Source organism: Pseudopodoces humilis, chromosome 4 (assembly GCF_049639895.1).
Source record: "Pseudopodoces humilis isolate 2021_Gansu_Grassland_sample_001 chromosome 4, ASM4963989v1, whole genome shotgun sequence".
In the NCBI taxonomy this organism is placed as follows: Eukaryota; Metazoa; Chordata; class Aves; order Passeriformes; family Paridae; genus Pseudopodoces; species Pseudopodoces humilis.
The window spans coordinates 56,293,659-56,312,132 of NC_142203.1; the positions used below are offsets into that span (position 1 = coordinate 56,293,659).

General features: G+C 37.9%; 2 protein-coding genes across 4 annotated transcripts in view; one reads left to right on the forward strand and one right to left on the reverse strand.

The window, feature by feature from the left end:
- The window catches only part of LOC106628550 (interleukin-6 receptor subunit beta-like), a 36,045-nt gene extending 29,422 nt beyond the window's left edge, over positions 1 to 6,623 (forward strand). The window contains exon 15 of the mRNA XM_014258840.2: positions 1,460 to 6,623. Within this exon, the coding sequence (XP_014114315.1) occupies positions 1,460 to 1,936 (477 nt within the window). The 3' untranslated portion in view covers positions 1,937 to 6,623. The remainder of the gene's footprint in view (positions 1 to 1,459) is intronic.
- A 5,523-nt stretch (positions 6,624 to 12,146) lies between these two features.
- Positions 12,147 to 18,474, reverse strand: part of SREK1 (splicing regulatory glutamic acid and lysine rich protein 1) — a 36,211-nt gene continuing 29,883 nt past the window's right edge. For all 3 annotated transcript variants that reach the window (XM_005530084.3, XM_088053974.1, XM_088053975.1), the window contains exon 12: positions 12,147 to 18,010. In XM_005530084.3, the coding sequence (XP_005530141.1) occupies positions 17,858 to 18,010 (153 nt within the window). In that variant the 3' untranslated portion in view covers positions 12,147 to 17,857. The remainder of the gene's footprint in view (positions 18,011 to 18,474) is intronic.

Sequence of the window (18,474 nt, forward strand, 5' to 3'; positions counted from 1 at the left end):
TAACCTGAGGGCCCAGAACTGGACACAGCACTCGAGGTGTGGCCTCACCAGTGCCCAGGACAGGGGGACAATCCCTGCCCTGCTCCTGCTGGCCACACTATTGCTGAGCCAGGCCAGGATGCCATTGGCCTTCTTGGCCACCTGGGCACAGCCTGGCTCACGTTCAGCTGCTGGCACCAGCACCCCCAGGCCCTTTCCAGCCACTCTGCCCCAGCCTGTGGCACTGCCTGGGGTTGTTGTGACCCAAGGGCAGGAGCCAGCACTGGGCCTTGTTGAACCTCACACCATTGGCCTCAGCCCATTGATCCAACCTGTCCAGATCCCTCTGCAGAGCCTTCCTACCCTCCAGCAGATCTGCACTCCCACCCAGCTTGGTGTCACCTGCAAACTGAGTGAGGGTGCACCCCATGAGATCATCAGTGAAGATGCTAAACAGTACTGAGCCGTGGGGAACAGCACCTGTGACCAGCCATCAGCTGGATGTAACTCCACTCACCACCACCCTCTGGGCCTGGCCATCCAGGCAGTTTTTTACCCAGTGAACAGTGCACCTGTCTAAGCCAGGAGCAGCCTGTTTATCCAGGAGAATTCTGTGGGAAATAGTACAGCAGGCTTTACAGAAGTCCAGGTAGACATAAAACCTATCTTAGATTCGGTAGCTTTGGAATTTGGGCTGCTCTTCATAAAAAAGTATGATAATGAAGGTACATATCATACAGATCTTTATTTAAAACAAGGCAGAAGTTAACCATGCAGTGATGTCTACTTATCCCATTACAAGAGAAAAATAGAGATATTTTATTTGGTATTGCTGAGACTTCAAAAAACAACATTCTTGTTTCCTGGTCAGATCACAAATTGTAAGAAGAAAGAAAATAAAAAACAATACACACTAACTTATTTCTTGCAAAAACAAAAAAAACAGTGTAAACAGAGCAAGTGGGGGCAGGGGGGAGAAGGAAGGAAAAACATCTAATAGCTGTACCAGCCTGCCCATTATTTAAGAAACATTACGGCAAATATGGTCAAACACGGGACAATCTAGGTGGACAATACGGAAACTTGGTGTTACCAACTGTTCTCCATTTAACCATCCAAAATTTGCAAAAACTTTTTACCCAGGTATGCTCAGATCACAACACCGCATGAGGTTTAATAACAAACTGTTCACAGCAGCTGACAGCTTAATCTTGTCTGGCTGCTGTTCAAGTTCCTGCCTTTTTATAGTAATATATTTGCTAAATATTTTGAAAGCTGTGTTCTCAGAACAGCACATTTTTATCACCACTTTTGGTCCCAAGTAAACATAAAAGCAAGAAAAACTTTTATTAAATACTATGGGACTGGAGAAGATGGTCCTTTAAATTACAGAAATAAGTATTTTTATTCATATTTCTAGAACCAAAGATGAGATAAAATTAATTAGCATATTATTATTTTTCCTTGCTTTGTCTCACAGACTGATTGGAAACCTGTTTCAAGGTCACTGCTTCAGGCACTATCGGACAATGATACCACCAGCCTTTTTGTCATAGAGCATGAGCCAAAGGCTCCTCTGATGCTAGACCTCCTCACAGATGGTGGAGAAGACAGCAAGCATGACATTTGCCAGTCAGGAAAACCCAGCAATAACACAGACATGAGCCCAAGGACTGAAGAAATCCCTGCAGAAGCAGTTACAAGTGAAGAAGACACAATTTCCATTGAAGTACCATTCTTGAGTGACTATGCCAGCATGGAGTTTAGTCAGAAAGCCCTGATGAGCCTGGCTGTGAGCATGCCTGAAAGAACTGCTCATCCTCATCTGGAAATGGAACTAAGCAGTAAGCCAGCACAAACTGTGCATGAGGTTTTGTTTTCTTCCCAGGACTACCTTAAACAAAGCCAGGTGGTACTTTTGCCATCTGGACCAAATTTCATGGGACAAGCCAGTTAAATCTGAAGCATCTTCACTATTTTCCTTACCATGAAATCAGGTTCTAAATCTTGTTATACTTCAGTAGAGCCACTGGGACCATATGGGAGAGTGAGCTTGTGACATTATGTTATCTCCACTATGGTAAGTCTCCTTGGTGAAGTAGACTGATAATATGATTAGATTAGCTATTTCACCACAGTCATTCAGTGGAAAGTCTCACCATCTTCACACAGGCAAAACTTTCAGGGACTTATATGAAAAATCTTTCAGTAAAGTACCTCTTGCTCGGTATTTTTTCCCAGGGTACTCAGGAGCCATTCGAGGCTTCTCTACTCACTATGACCAGTTTCAGGTTTCTGATTTTCAAATCTCATAAGTTCTTCAGCAAAAAAAATTCCAGCAAAAGTATCTACCACTCCAAAGAAGCTCTCCAGTTCGTCAAAGCTGGCTGAAGAAATCAGTGCATATCTTTCAAATTAGGAATGGAAAGTTTGTTTATTGATCTACATAAAACACCATAAATGCTTTACATTCTAGAACTTTACAACTTTAGTCATTGTAGCTAAATAGTGCTGTGTAAGTGAAGATGATAATAAGTTTCATTAACAGTTTTGGAGTCATTACTTGCATTAAATTAAGGCTATTTCCTCCTAAAATTACCCACACATTCAGAAAAAACATCCATAGTTGGTGATGAGGTGTAGGTGCAGATATGTTTTCACATTGTAATGACAATAACTGTTAAACAGACTTCAGGAGCTGAACAGATATTTCAAGCCATACCTCCAAAGACCGCATGGAATAGGAGCCACTGGAATACAGGGAAAAAAGGTCTTCCTCAACATGCTTTCTATGCAACTCCATCAGGTATCTCCACAATGCAAGGAGTCTGAACCATTTTCTGGCTTACAAGAGTTACTCAGTCATGAACTTTGCAGGCATTAATGATCTGCACTTATTGTAGAGGACCCAGTTTATTTTTGTTGTCTCAAGTTGAAGGAGTAGTTTATTAAAATTGCTTTGTGGAGAAAGAAAGTGATCACCTGTATTGTAAGCACCAGAGAATCCACAGATGGACATTTTTTAAATGTCTCATTGAAAGAGAAGGTGAAGGATGACTGGCATGCACACAAATATTTCCACCCATATTAAGCAGCATGAATTATAGAATAGCCACGGTTGCAAAACCTCGGAAATTCCATATCCCCATTTCATTGATTTAGTGAGAATGCATAACAAAACCTAGTTTATTCATTTTCCTTATTTATATTCACTCTCTCTTTAGCTACATCTCTCTATATCTCTTAAGACTGCCAGGAACAAACCTGTATTTCACTGTGGGTTATGCACTGTTTTGTTTCTTAGCACTTAAAATTCATTGCTCTTCCACAAAGCAATCTGCACTCATGGTTGTTAAATCTCATAATTTAAACAAGGGGTAAGAGAAGCACTCCGTAGAATTCACACAAGTTTGGACAGTCTTTTATGTATCTTTCTTTGAACTTTAATCTGGTGGCTTTGCCTGATTTGAATTTAAGAGAATGCAAATGATCCTGCTATTGGAGCTATTGGAGCTATTGGAGTGGAAATATTTTTACTTGTAATATCTAGTAGTGGTGTTGAAATGCTGTTCCAGACAATGAAGTCCTGAAATATAATCTTTAAGAAGTAGCCATAATTTGTCCATTTCCAGAATATAAGAGTTATCAATGCTCCTTATTTACAGCATTTATTTCATTTCTGGTCGAAGAAACTTATTTTCCTGGTGCAGTTTGTACCTGCAATAGCTTTACTCATTCCTTTAAACACTGAATTCCTCTCTTCTTACTCTGCACCTACCAAACCAACACGTATTATGCATAAAGTATGTGTAAGTAGGTAGAACGAAACCAAAGGCTTGCAAGCAGTTTTAGTATATGAAACAGCCTTGATACACGAATCTTAACACATAGCTTGGGCTTTTAACCTGATGATTATCAACTCCACTGTACTAGCTGTTGTATGACATCTTGCTAAAGAAAATTCACATAGCAGAACAGGAGAATTGTACTAGAAGCACCCATGGATATTAAATAGAAGGTATAGATGTATTCTACTTTCAGTTATAAAGCTCACAATATTGATCTCATTAAAGCAATATTTGTACAATGTCTGTAAACAGTACATTTGGGAGAATAAGAGATACATGAAAAATCCTGGTGTGGAGATTAGATATTAATTAAGAACTCCTCCCATCATGTTGTATCCTTTGACAGCAAAGAAAGAACATTTTATGTGGAGAGAAATAGAAGAGTACATTTGCTAAATAGTTTCATGCAGCCAAAAAGGAAGTTTAGTTGGAATAATGTACTTACTCTGGGGCACAGGATTAGGAGATACACATACCATGCTCAGGTCTTCGGGTTAGGGAAAAATAGATTTCTCTGAGTTTGGTTTTTTTTTTTTTTTTTGGTTGGCTCTTCTGTGGAGATTTTTAGTTCAGTTAGAAGGGTCCTACAACCATCGTCTAGTTGCATTCCCTGACCTCTTCAGGCAGTTTAAGAAAATGTGTGCATATACTGGTGTATTGTGACTGCAGCAGCTTTCCTATATGGATAAACATGTAAGATAGTCCATTCCATATGCAATAGTACTGTTCAAGTGGTTTGTGTAGTGTTCTTAGTTTCAATATATATTATGTTAAGTGAAATTGCAGATACAAAAGCTCAGGACCACAGAAGACAAAGTATTTTATAATTAATTTTTTCCTTTTTTTCACAGTCAGCATAGCTCTGGATGACCACTGTCAGCATTAGTGAGAATTTAGACATGGTAAAAGCTTAGACAATTGTAGACCTGGAGGCACATCAGCATAGTGATTGATAGCATGGGATATAATACTGCAAGGTTACAGAACTTCAGCATTCTATATTTACAGAGAAAGGAAAGTAATACTCAGTCTCTAATATAGTACAAAGTTAGGTTAGTACACATGTATTTTTCTGGTATCCAGAGTAGATGTTTTTTCTTGCATGGACATGAAGATTTTTTAATATTATTTTTATTTTTTTGTTATATTTTTTATTTAGTGCTTAAAGTCAGACTACAGTGCAGTAGCTAGCTCTCAAAATTAACATTATGTCAGAGACAAAACAAGCAAGTTCTCACTCTGGAACAGGAGATTGCAGCAACCATAGTATTGTAGAGATTTATTATGTATTAGTTAACAAATGAATAATAATATCTACCAAATATCTAAGAATTGCCCCATAATGTAAACCTCTGAGGTACTGTGACAACCCTTAAAGCTACTTTTATGGCACAATAGTATCTCCACTCAAGCAGAGTTGTCTGGAAAGCAGAGAACACAGGGGCATCCTATCAACCCAAGTCAGCTGCAGTTATTGCTACAAAAATTGTCAAATAACGAAGCATTTCATGAAAGACCTCTAGTTACAGAAGATAATCTTGACTGTGTGTCACAGGCTCTTGGTTTGCTTGTTTCTCTCTCTCAGTGTCACTGTGTGTCTGCTGCCTGAATGATGTTAAATGTGTTCTGGTACAAGGTTGATGGAATTTGTATCAACCTGGGTAATAAAACCTGTGACAGCTTACACCACTCACTTCTGAGCACTGTTTATAGAAGACTGCAAAGACAAATCACTCCATGCCAGTGGTGTTGGGATGGGAATAATCTTATCCTCATACCTATTTAATTCTATAGCAGAAGCACCATTTTGACAAGAAAACTGAAATAAACCTGCTGTGCTAGAAATGGTCATTCCCATTACCCATCCTCAGAGACCCCTCCAGTGCTTCACAGAAACACAGGATCACTGAGGTTGGAAAAGACCTTAAGGACTGAGTCCAACAGCACACCTAAGACTGCCAAGCCCACCACTAGACTATATCCTTAAGTGCCTCCTCAGATGGTGACTTCATCAGTTCCCTGGGTAGTGTGTTCCAAGGCTTCACAACTCTTCTTGTGAAGAAATGTTCCTAAATATTCAATCTAAACCTCCCCTGGTGCAACTTGGGGCCATATCCTCTCATCCTGTCTCTTCTTACCTGTGAGAATATACTGACCCTCATCTCACTGCAGCATCCTCTCAGGCAGTTGTAGAGAGTGATTAGATCCCTTTCCTGAGCCTCCTTCTCTCCAGGCTAAACATCCTCAGCTCCCTCAGCCACCTCTTGTAGGACCTATGCTCTAACTTCCTTCCACAAAGCCTTCCTCAGGCAAACTGGGCTTATTACTTTACAGAATACCCATGAAGGAAGCAATCTGGATTTGTTTAAGTGGTAGACACAGGAAGGACAAAGAAAAGTCCTGAAGAATGACAGGCAAAGCTACAGCCAGCACTGAGAGGGAAACAGATTACATGGGTTCAGGTCCTTACTGGAGACACTGGGGCCTAGGCAAGCTGGAGAGTAGTAAACATGCTATTTTACATGAAAAATTACAGGCTGCAGCCAGTTTTTCATTGATTGCTAGCACAGAAGTGGATAACAGAACAATAAAGCTCTTACAGGTATTCTCTGGCCTTTCCCAAACAGTAATTTGCGGCCAGGCCCAGAGAGTGGTGCTGAATGCTGCTGCATCCAGCTGGGATGCAGTCACTAGCAGTGTCCCCCAGGGTTCTGTGCTGGGGTCAGTCCTGTTTAGTGTCTTTTCCAATTATTTGGATGAGGGGACTGAGTTTGCCACAGCAAAGTAGCAGATGACACCAAGTTGGGTGTGAGTGATCAACAACCTGGAGGGTAGAAGGGCTCTGCAGAGGGATCTGGGCAGGCTGGATAGATGGGCTGAGTCCAAGAATATGAGGTTTAACAAGACCAAGTGCCAGGTCCTGCACTTTGGCCACAGCAATCCCCTGCGGTGCTACAGGCTGGGGACAGAGTGGCTGGACAGCTGCCAGGCAGAAAGGGACCTGGGGGTGCTGGTGCCAGCAGCTGAACATGAGCCAGGCTGTGCCCAGGTGGCCAAGAAGGCCAATGGCATCCTGGCCTGGCTCAGCAATAGTGTGGCCAGCAGGAGCAGGGCAGGGATTGTCCCCCTGTCCTGGGCACTGGTGAGGCCACACCTCAAATCCTGTGTCCCGTTCTGGGCCCCTCAGTTTATAGGGAGGATGTTGAGGTGCTGGACCATCAAGTCCAGTGAGGGGCAGCAAGGCTGGTGAAGGGTCTGGAGCACAAGTCCTGTGAGGAGCAGTTGAGGGAGCTGGGGGTTATTTATCCTGGAGAAAAGGAGGCTCGGGAGAGACCTTATCACTCCCTGATCTCTTCCAGCTGCCTGAAAGGATGCTGTAGCCAGGTGAGGGTTGGTCTTTTCTCCTGGAAAACCACTAACAGAACAAAAGGACACAGCCCTAAGCTGTGCCAGAGGATAATTAGGCAACTAGAAAAAAATTCTTCATAGAAAGAGAAATTGGGCCCTGCAATGGGCTGTCAAGGGAGGTGGTGAGTTGAGATCCCTCAAGGTTTAAAAAAAGGCTGGATGTGGCAGTCAGTGCCATGGTTTGTTTCATAAGGTGGTGTTAGGTCATAGGTTGGACTTGATCTCAAAGGTCTTTTTCAACCTACTTCTTTCTGTGGTTCTCTAATTGCTACTGTTAAACTTTGCTGGTAGTGGTTCAAGCCAAGGTACTCAGCAATCAGCAACCATTTCCTTTCTTCTGAGTTGTAATCAAATAACCATTCTAGCATTCATTTCATGCATATAGCTACTGGGTATCACCAGAATCAGGACCCGTGAGACACAATAATGCCCTTTTGGCATTACAGCTGTGGTTGCATTTTCAGTATCTGGTGGTTTAGTGGGTTACACAGTCAACTTGGCCACTGTGACTTCTGTGTGTTATTTTCAAGTGCTACCTACTCACTTTTGGAAAGAAAGCTACATGTGTTTCTGCAACTTAATTATCACAGCTGTGTCAAAGAAGCTGTAATTGCTGATGCCCACACAACATACACAGATGAGCTATTTATCTAGGTAAAGACTTTTCAACACAACACGGGTCAGAACCTTACAGTTTAAAAAGGAATAGCATTTAGTCACATTGAAATTCTAACTAGTTATGCTGGGTCATATGAATGTTCTTCCCATGCTGTAAAGTATTTATGAAAAAGATACAATTTACAGTGGATGCACTGGCTCAATAAAAATGAACATTACTATTAAGGATTCCACTATGAAAAAGAATACAAATATTTCCATTAATAATTAAGAAAATTTGTGGATGTCGAGAAAATCCCTAGCTCCAAAACCAGTTATAGTAGTCCAGTAGCATGTGCTTCTATTCACTTTATTTCAATGTTCATTCACCTTCATCAGAAGACCCTCTGGATTTCACAAAAATGAGTAAGAAAAGCAGAAGTGTGGTAGCATACTTGAATTCACCTTATATAGTCTGTACCTCCATTGGAATGCTTAAGGAGCGTGCAGTTCCAAAAGGGGTTGTGTATGTACTCATAAATCCATTATACAATTGCTTTGAAGCCATTTGCTCTAAGAACATTTCTTACTCTGATATTTTTTAAGCATCAGAGTTTCTCCTCTCTGTTTCCATATTTGTCTATTTGCAGCTGCAGGGTTGCAGAGAACTTTTTAAAGTCCTCAATCCACCAAGTATTTTACTGATAAATAGTCAGCCTGTTTTGTTTGTAATACTCTATGTAACTCATTTTCTGCTCTCCAGACCTGATGAAAGGACCTGATTCTAGGACACACAGAAATAGCACTGGAGACCTACTCACAAGCACAAAAAAGAACATATTTTTCAACTTCTAAGGACAGTTATGTTTTGGGTTTGTTTGTTGTTTGGTTCGGGTTTTTTTGGTTTTTCAGTTCAGTATTTTTTTTATAATATTGGTTGGTTATTTGAAAGCTCGAAGGGGCAAAGAGGATGGATACAGAGAACAAAAGATGAAAGACACACTGGTTATTTCTCTTCACATCCCTACACTTGCATTGTCTATCCGTCCAGCAGCCCAATATGTCTTGTAAATGCAACCAGCTGTGCTGCTCAGGTGGCCCAGTTTTGCACACTGGCATCATGGTACTCTGCCTAATGCCATGCTACAGAATCCAACTTTACAGCTCCCTTTCCTTTTCTTCACTGGCAAAACTCATTGCAATCATAAACTGCACTGCTGCAAAGACTACAAAGCTCTGATTTACTTCATTTTCTCCTCACTTAGATTAAATAAAAGCACCTTCCTGCTGTCAGGTATTCTAATTTACCTTCCTCCCTCCAAAAGAAATAGTTCAAACAACTACATTCCATCAATTAATTAGTGTTAAAGACAAACCTCCAACATACATCAGCCTTAGTCCCCGAATGTCGGTCCAAGGCACCAGATAATGAACTGAGCATAATATAGAAGTCAAAACAAACGTATTTCAGATATGACTAAAAAGGCCCTGCCACCTGTACATGGAGTATCTCCTGTTAAATGTGTACATAGGTACATCACTTTTCAGTGGATTTCAGCAGATTACTACTGAATTAGAGTACAAAATTAGCAGTGATAGAGTACTAAAAATAGTGGTGCTTTGCAGTAGTCTTGCAACATATCCTGTAGCACACTCAGTGTCTAAATATACAGTATTTCAAACGCTACCTGAAATCTTACTGTGATAGCTCAGGAAGGGGTGCTCCTGCACTGAGTTTTATACTGCAGGGCAGCATAGCCCAGTTTCCAGAAGATGCTCTTCTTACATCAGCTGTCACATGCTTTCTGACATCCCAGGACTAATTCCGTCTTAAAATTATTTGTTTCTCCACCGTAATCCCCTCAACAATCCTTCAGGGGCTTGGAGTTTTCTTGCAAACCTCCTTTCTTGGGTCACAAAACTAGCCTGTGTTCTCAGCAATAAGGGTAACACCTTAAAAATAATGTACTGCTACAGCAAACCCAAGACTGTGATCTGGAAGTTTTTGTTAAGTGATACATAGAACCATATTTAAAGAGGATTTCCAGTTTGATTCAAAGTATCATACTGGAAAAGGTGTCTTTTTAAAGCAGCACAGCACAAAAGCAAGAACATCATGAGCTTTCTGAAAAGCTTGGGTTAAAGGTTATAAATTCAGAATAATAAAGCTAAGTTTCTGTACAAGCACTAAATCAGAATCCTGCCTAAGCATCCATCTAACAGCAAGGCCTCACTGCAAATACTTTAATTCCTCTAACACTGCAACTTCTACAGTCATTAATTCTTCATGATTTACGTACCTGGTCTTCCAACCTGAGGTCTCTTAAGATACCTCAATGCACAGCTCACAATATACAAGTTCACACCTTCACAATACAAAAGGGAATGTGGAGACTGAGCTATAAACTGTACTCACCCTGCTCCCCAAAGCCAAAACTCCTCCTCCACCCAAACATTGTCACAGCTTCCAAGCAGCAACAAGTTTACATGGTATAAATAATCATATCCAGAGATGTTTGATCACTAATAGTAGGCATTTTATATCTCTAAGGTCTGCTTACAAGTCAGAAGGTGAATCAACAGTGGTACCAGCAGGCTTGGACAGTTACTCCTCACCTCTCTATAACAGGAGACAGATATGAAATGAAGCTTGACTGCTTTTACACAGCTCTTGAAAACTATGATCTGGAAGCTGACACAGCTTCTAAAATAATAATTCTTGCCTTTACGGTCTTGATAGATCTCTAGCTGTCTCTCTTGATAAAGAGCATTAAAGCAAAACTTGCTAATCTTACATAGAGATGACAGAAGCCATGAAACACGATTATTTCAAAAGGGATATACTACTCTTTCCATTTGCAGTTATAAGCTGCTGTTGGAATAGTTACAGATCTGACAGAAGAAAGTTTTTAAAAAAGTAGTAGGATTTATTATCATGTACTGAATTACAACAATTCTTACAACTATAAATTTCCCAAGGTAAAAATGATCAAAAGGAATCTGATTTACTAGAATTAATTAACTTATGCAATACTTGGCTACCACTTTTCACCCAGCCATGACAGCACCACAAATGCCCATTTCTAATGCATTTAGTGCAATGCAATGCAGGTCTAACACTTCCTTCCATCAAAAGATTCTGAAGTATACTTCCAGTTAATTAATTCAGCATTGACACACTTTGAACAGAGTAGAGTACTCCAAGTTCTGATATAAAATTAGAAGAGTGAAGAACAGTGTTACAGTGACTTCCTGTGTGTCCCACATTACCTGAGAAACAGCTCACAAAGCAGCCTCCAGCTCCCTCGGGCTCATACCATAACTAACCATAACCAAACATAACTAAACAAATGTGTCACAACTGTGAGGATCTTAAGTGAATGAAATTATCTCCTCACTGATACAAGTGAAATTTGGATAGGTCTATTAACATACTTACATTTACAATTACCATGAGTACCCGAAACCAGCTTATGTAGAGGCTAGCCTGTCTCCTCTGTAATATACTTTTATATCCTATATATTATATTTTATACAAAATACAATTTTGAACTATTGCAAAGTTATCTCAATGTGTTTCTCAGATCTGTTTTTCCCTGCTTTCACAGAGAGGAACAGCACAGTGAAATGCACTTCACAAAACCACAGATGTAGTGACTAAATCACCTGTGGTGACCAAATCAGTGGGAGCTAAGCCAGCCATAAGTCTCATTACAGACATGACCAACCTCAAAAATGACAAGATCAGATCACTAGCGAGCAAGTTAGTCTGTCAGAAGCACATCTCAAACTTTTGTGCACTAATCATTGCTATTTAGATTTTTACCAACTATACAAAGCAATTGAGCTTAGGCATTGAGAAGTAAATTTTAGTATGAAAATATCCATGGCAATAAATTGACAGGTACTGTTAGTGTCAGAAACTCTGCTTGAACTCCTGATTCCTACTTTGACACAGTCTTCTACACAGTCACATTTATTAATTTTCTGTTTGAAAGTGAGACACTCTCTCTGGTTAAACTGTGGTAGTATCCTGTGCAGAAGAAGATCCCCTCCTCAGAGATGGGACTTAGAAGGCTCTTCTGTAACTAAACAGTGATGATATATTCAGTTACTTATTCCATTATCACCTTTCCTGTAATACTCTTGTCAGTATCAGTACAACAGACTTAGTTTCAAATCACTTGACTCTGGGGCAGATAAAGCCTAGAAAAGAAAAAAAAAAAAGAAAAAAAAAAATAGAGAAAACAGAATTGTACAGTCATGTCTTGTATTTCATCTAAATTTAGTGGAAGTGAGTTTATGACACCATCAGAACTTTGGGACATGGTTTATTTATGAAAAAAACAACAATGTAATAGCATTTAACATTTCTTTATGTGTATAATTTCCATAGTTGTTTCATTAATGCAAAAATATACTCTACCAACATAGCACAAGTTTGGTTACCTGATAATTTAACTTAGAATACCTACATTATTAATAAAAATATCAAACTTAGAGAAGGAAAATAGTATTTTTGCTGCTGTGGTGCTTAGTTTCCTCAGATATACCTGAATCCAGACTGTGATGGGTGCGATTTATGTGTAACAAATTAAGATACAGCTCCCATATCAGTCGGGAAAATACCATAAAGGACCCAATGATAGGCTATATAATCTGTGAATGTTAAATTCCTCTCTTGATCTTTCTGGGCCAAATCAGTAATTCCTTTGATTGTTATGTAAATGGTGCCTTTTCTAGTAGCAATTATTAAGTGGCCCATGATTTACTCATCAGTGCAGCAGCTAAATATTTGCACTAAAGCAAGAACAGAGCAACAACTTCTAAGAAAGCCAGTTAACTGGCAGCCTCATTAAGGATATCAATAACTGCATGAAAGGGAGATTAAATTATGTTTTTACCACTGCTGATAAGCCTTTCAGGCCAAAAAAGACGCATATAGCCTTTTCAATGGAAAAAGAATAATTTCATTAACAACTAGTATAGAATACACTTTGTACACCAAAGAATTCTGATCTCACATCAAATGTAGCACGAGATGAACATAATAAAATGTAACAAATTAAAAAACAAAGTGTAAACTGAAACTTTCCAGAATAGTACAAAGAGCTAAAAACTAATTTTTGCTATCCATGTTCTTCTGTATAATGCTCAACAATCTTAAAACCGACTTGTCTTTACAATAAAAAAAAAATTTTGTCCTCTTAGATAGTAAGAGTTCACATGTTCAGGAAATAAAAGCTGAAGTTGGTAAATAGCCTCTCAACTGTAGTATGTTTTCTTTACTTGAAGAAAACATAATTAAAGTATTAACAGCTGCATCTCCTCAAACCAGAGGGAAAGTAGCTGCATCCACATATTGAGAAGTTTATTAAGCTGTATTACATTGAAGAGAATACAAAAGAAACCCTTGTGCTAACATGTTCATATCTTGCAGTAGGATTTAGCTAAAGATGAGGCAGTCCTGAATTAAAAATAAACACTGCATGCCGTGACATGTTTTACATCTAAAATTAAACAGACGAAAGTGTGGTTCTCTTACATTAAAAAAATCCTTTTGTATGGTGCTTTTAGTTTTCAATATAATTTTACTTACACTTCTCAACATATAAAAATAAGCTAAACTACAAGCTGAAAACGCCTGTTTATGTATTAGCAAACAAAATTAAATTTCAGATTCTCTTTAGGCACTAACACCTAATGATATCTACATGTATTCAATTCTCCATACTCCAGCCTCTGGTGAGAAAACTACATCTCTGAACTAAGTGCCTACACATTGACATGATTTTAGCCATTTACAGATTTCAGTGTTTATGCCACTACATCAAATTTTCACTTTCAAAATTATGATAACATCAAAGATGATATTTGATTGCTATAAAATGGAAAGTACCAAGTAGCATATGCCCCAGATAATGATTCAGAATTTACATCTCTGATTGTTTTTACCACTATAATGCTATTATCACACTAACATTTATAAAATTCAAGATTATTTTGTCTGGATTTTTTTTTCTCTAACAATACATGAACTCTGATCTTGTTTCACTACAAAAGCGATGCAGAGATGCTTCAGACCTAGAAGCAGACAACACACATACCATTATGGCATTACTGTTTGCAAGGATCATACTCATAAATGAAAAATAACTAAGTAAGGACTGGCAATAAGTATACGCTAATTTATAACATGCAGAGCAAGCTTTACTTATCTCTTAGACAAAAAAAATAAAGAAAATCACGTGCTTCCCTAATCTATTACAGATAGCAGTACAAGCTAAGGGCAAAAGAGAGAAGCTGCTATGTAACAGATCTGAAGAGTTTCAAAGTAATTTCAGGTTTTGCCTAACTTGTAACTGGGCCAGAGAACACTAGCAAGCAATGCAAAGCACACTACAGACTACAAATTTAACTTCATTCCACCAGTGTAAATGGCACTGGGGTGTCCACAGCTCATTTCAAAATCCAAGCTGTGTATAGGCTGCTGTCAGCCCACCAATATAAGGCTAGTTCAGACATATCTATGTGAAACTGCCATCAAAAAAATTAGCAGGTGATTACTGAATAGGCAAAACCCACATCTCACTCATTTCCCAAGCATTTTTCAGATATTTCTAGTTTCTAAGGAAGTGCTTTTATAACCCCTAATTCCAATTCCAACATATGAAAACTAAGAATTCTTTACATAATATACTATTGTTGGTGTTTGCAAATAAAATTCAGTGCCTCACACCTGTGTGAATCCATTGACTCTGATGCAATCATTTAAGCCACAGACACCTCTATTTTGAGTTTGACATCCTGCTTGATCCATCAAGCAGTTCTCTTCTGCTACCTTCTTCTTTCAGAATGCAACGAAAAATCCTGTCTGCTATCCAGAACCCTCTTGAGAAAATAGCTATGGGCACTAATGGAAAGTTATGTTTATGCGCTTTATGTGATCTTAGCAAAATGGCAACATATAAAACTCTTCTGAGTAATTTACACCTTCAAGTAAGGGCTGATTCAGATGAAACTACATGTAAAACAATACAGCTATCATAAACCACACTTCTCAAAACCTCTACCCAAGTTAATCCCATTTACAAAGTGCAAAACCAAGTGGTCTGACGCAGTACACAAGCTTGCTAATGATGAAGGCAATGGACTTGTCATGGAAGATGGACACATTCAGTGGATGATTCACTCAATTCTGTAGGAGCAGGCTGGAACTTCATTACTGTGCCATGCTACCAATTTATAAGTGCGCTACTCTCTGCAGAAATAAGCATTTTTATTGATTAACAGTTCTCCAGGAGTGGCTTTTTAGAAACACCTGGTAAGACAGATTGTTAACTACCTCACAGATCCACACAGTATTTATAAAACAAAACCAGAAAATACAGTATTTGCAAGAAAGTATGACTTGAGGAGGGGAGGAAATCTGTATATTTGGTGGCTGGTTGCTGCTTTTTCCTTAACAAAAACCCTAAAAACCCCAAGATACTTTTTGTAAGGGAACCATAATAAACATACAATATAATAACATGCTGTATACAGCTTCACACATGTGATAAGCTAGCTAGTAAATTAAGGCTGCCATCCATAACTATTAACTTCCAAATGCATGTTTCTCAGCTAAGTGTATGCAATCCTTTAAATATTTTATAACTGATACGTCATAGAGCTATACTATTTCAGGGCAACAAAACCCAAGAAACCAACTACCAGCTAAAACAGGATATACTGAAGGAATTCTAGTTCTTCCCAAGAGAGAAATTTAGCTTTTCAATGAAAACATAAATAATACATGTGTTTTCACTAATTTCTACATTTCAAATGAAAGAAGCTCTATGAATAAGACCAGATGGTCTAAAAATATTCCTTTAATAAGTATGTACCAGCAGAAACATCCCTCTAAAATACTTATTTTATTAGTGAAATGGTACCAAAGATAACAAGTATACAAACAATCTCTTTGCTCTATGCTACTTACACATCATAAATAAGACAGCTGTTGTTGCAAGACACAATCTTTCACAGTCTTCCTGTAAGCATACAGATTTTTTTATTCTTTTATCAGAATTAGCTGTTTACCAGCCAACAGCATGTGGCTTATACATCACAAAAATGGCTGTTCTATACTTTACATGGTAAAGCATTTTCTGTTGTCTTAAATGTACACAGTGGCAAGAACATAAAATCTTATAAAAAATTTGGAGTGATTAAGCAGCTTCACAATCAAATTGGATTTCATTACCTTAGCAATTGGGCAAAGTTTTCATTCCCTGTAATATGCTTCCCTTCCACTGAAAAAAATTAACTATGCAGAAGAAAAGTAAAACAAGTAAAAAGCAAATAGCCAATACATGTAGTTTTTTATTTTAACTGAAAGAAATAACACTTCCCATGAGGTAAGGCAATTAAGTAATTTGATTGCATTAAAATAGTAGTAATAAAAATAATCTATACGATTTTAGGTATAATTATGTCTTAGAAGTGTAACTTATCAGAAATCTCATGTAACCAATTAAATTACTCCAGAAAACAAAAGCCATGTTTTGCCATGACAAAAACACTTGTTTCGTCACTCCCTTCTTGTACGCTTTCTCCACAAGAATGATAAAAGAATCTCTACTATGTAAGCCCTGTGTAAATTACAACCTTCTTCCTCAAATTATTTATCCCCCATTTCTGTGCATGCCATTCCTTTTATATCCCCCAACAGGTATCAGAGAAAATAACAGAGAGGTAACAATTAAGGCCATCCAAATGTATATTAAATGTTTTAAGGGCTTTCTTTGATGCAGGTGATCAGAGCACACTTTGTATTCAGCTATTACTTTGTACAGTGGTGGTCCCCAAATGAAATCTTTTCTCTTATTCAAAAATCTCTTCTAAGAATAAAAAATAAGAGTAAAATGGAGCTTCAGTATTTTAACAAGTGAATCAAACAACCATTCTGGCAAGTCACTTGCATTTTTGTCTACAGTATGGTGGTGGCAAAGTAGCAAGAGAGATCATGTAAGATTTAGCTGAAAATGTGTAACAGCACATATACATTTCTAGAAAATACCACATTTTAAGAAGGCACTAAAGCTTCTGCTTGTGCTCCCATATTTTTTTAACAAAAAGGAAAAAATTATTTTCTTAATGGCACCTGTACTATTTTTAGCTGAACAGACACACTGCAGTACATTGCAAAACAAAGCTGTAAGTTCTGGTATTGTCATATAGATGTGCTCACTTCTCTAAGGACAAAGAAAACAACAAAACAAAACAACTCCAAAATAACCCTGTAAGCTAACCTAACATCTACAACATGACAACATTCCTTTTAGGAACAGAAAAAGCGCATGCACTGTTCAAATACCTTAAAAGAAATATTAATTTCAGGGGTATTAGTAAGAAATTATTTTAAATAAGAAACCCTAAGAATCTCAAGCAGTGAGCAAATGAAAAACATTAATCTGTGAGTATTTAACATAAGAACAGTAAAACCGTGTTTATGCTTAAACCCCCTTTCCCTACAGTTGTCATTTACAAGGAAAGAAAGTGTGTATATTTATGCACCATTTTCAAGCACATCAAACAGCACACATTAAAGTTTTTGTGGATTTTTTAACCTACAGGGCAAAACAATAGAAAAGGCATCAACAAGCAATATTTTAAACAACCTTCAATGCATATCTTCAGCTTTTTTGGGGAAGTACAGGTTTACATCTTTCAGTTCCTAGTTATTTGTAACAGCTTATAGTAAAACTTAACATAAATCATTTTACAAGTACAGCCATCATGGAAATGCATGGATTTTCAGAGATGAATAGTTCCGATGGCATCTGCCTTTTCATGGTATTAGCTACTGGTCTGTGCTCTCTTGCTTTACAGCAAGAAGACAACAAAGCTATCACAAGAATTGGAGGAGCTACTAGTACTATCAACACATTCAGGTTGATTGCTTTGACATTTTCTTCCTCATTCTGGGAAATAAAATGCTTTGGATTTCATTCCTTAGTTGAATTAAAAGTCCATTCTTTGCATTAAACCTCTTCCATTTTAATTGAGAGGTTTTCTTCATCTGGTTGACAGTTCCCGTTCTGTTGCAGCTTGACTTCATCTGTCCTTTGTGTATCTCTATTTTCTACTTCCTTGTCAGTTTCCAAATTCTGGTCTTCTTTATTGTTATCTTTGTCCTACCAAAGATAAAATTATTTGAAAACAAAATAATATTCTTAGCATTATAAGCTATGACTTCCAATCAACTCTTGGTAATTTTATTGTTTCAATTTTTACATGTATATCTTGTCTCTGCAAATTTTAGAACAAAGGTGTGAGCTTCTTTGCCCCTGCCTTTTTTAAAAATGAGCTTTTTTTTCAGTTGGCTGAAGTTCAGCACTCGTAACAACCCATCACCCAAGAAATTATGCCATAAAGTATGGAGCAACTGTTACTATATTATGATATATGTAATATATATTTTATATATATTATAATCTATAGTAATGTGTATTATGAAATACACATTGTATTCTATTGCATTCTATTGTACTCTATTGCAATACATATTACTATTATTATAGTTAACAATAGTCTTTATTAACTATAATAAAGTCACATATAAATTTATAGAACAAGTGGCACCACGGAACATATGAGA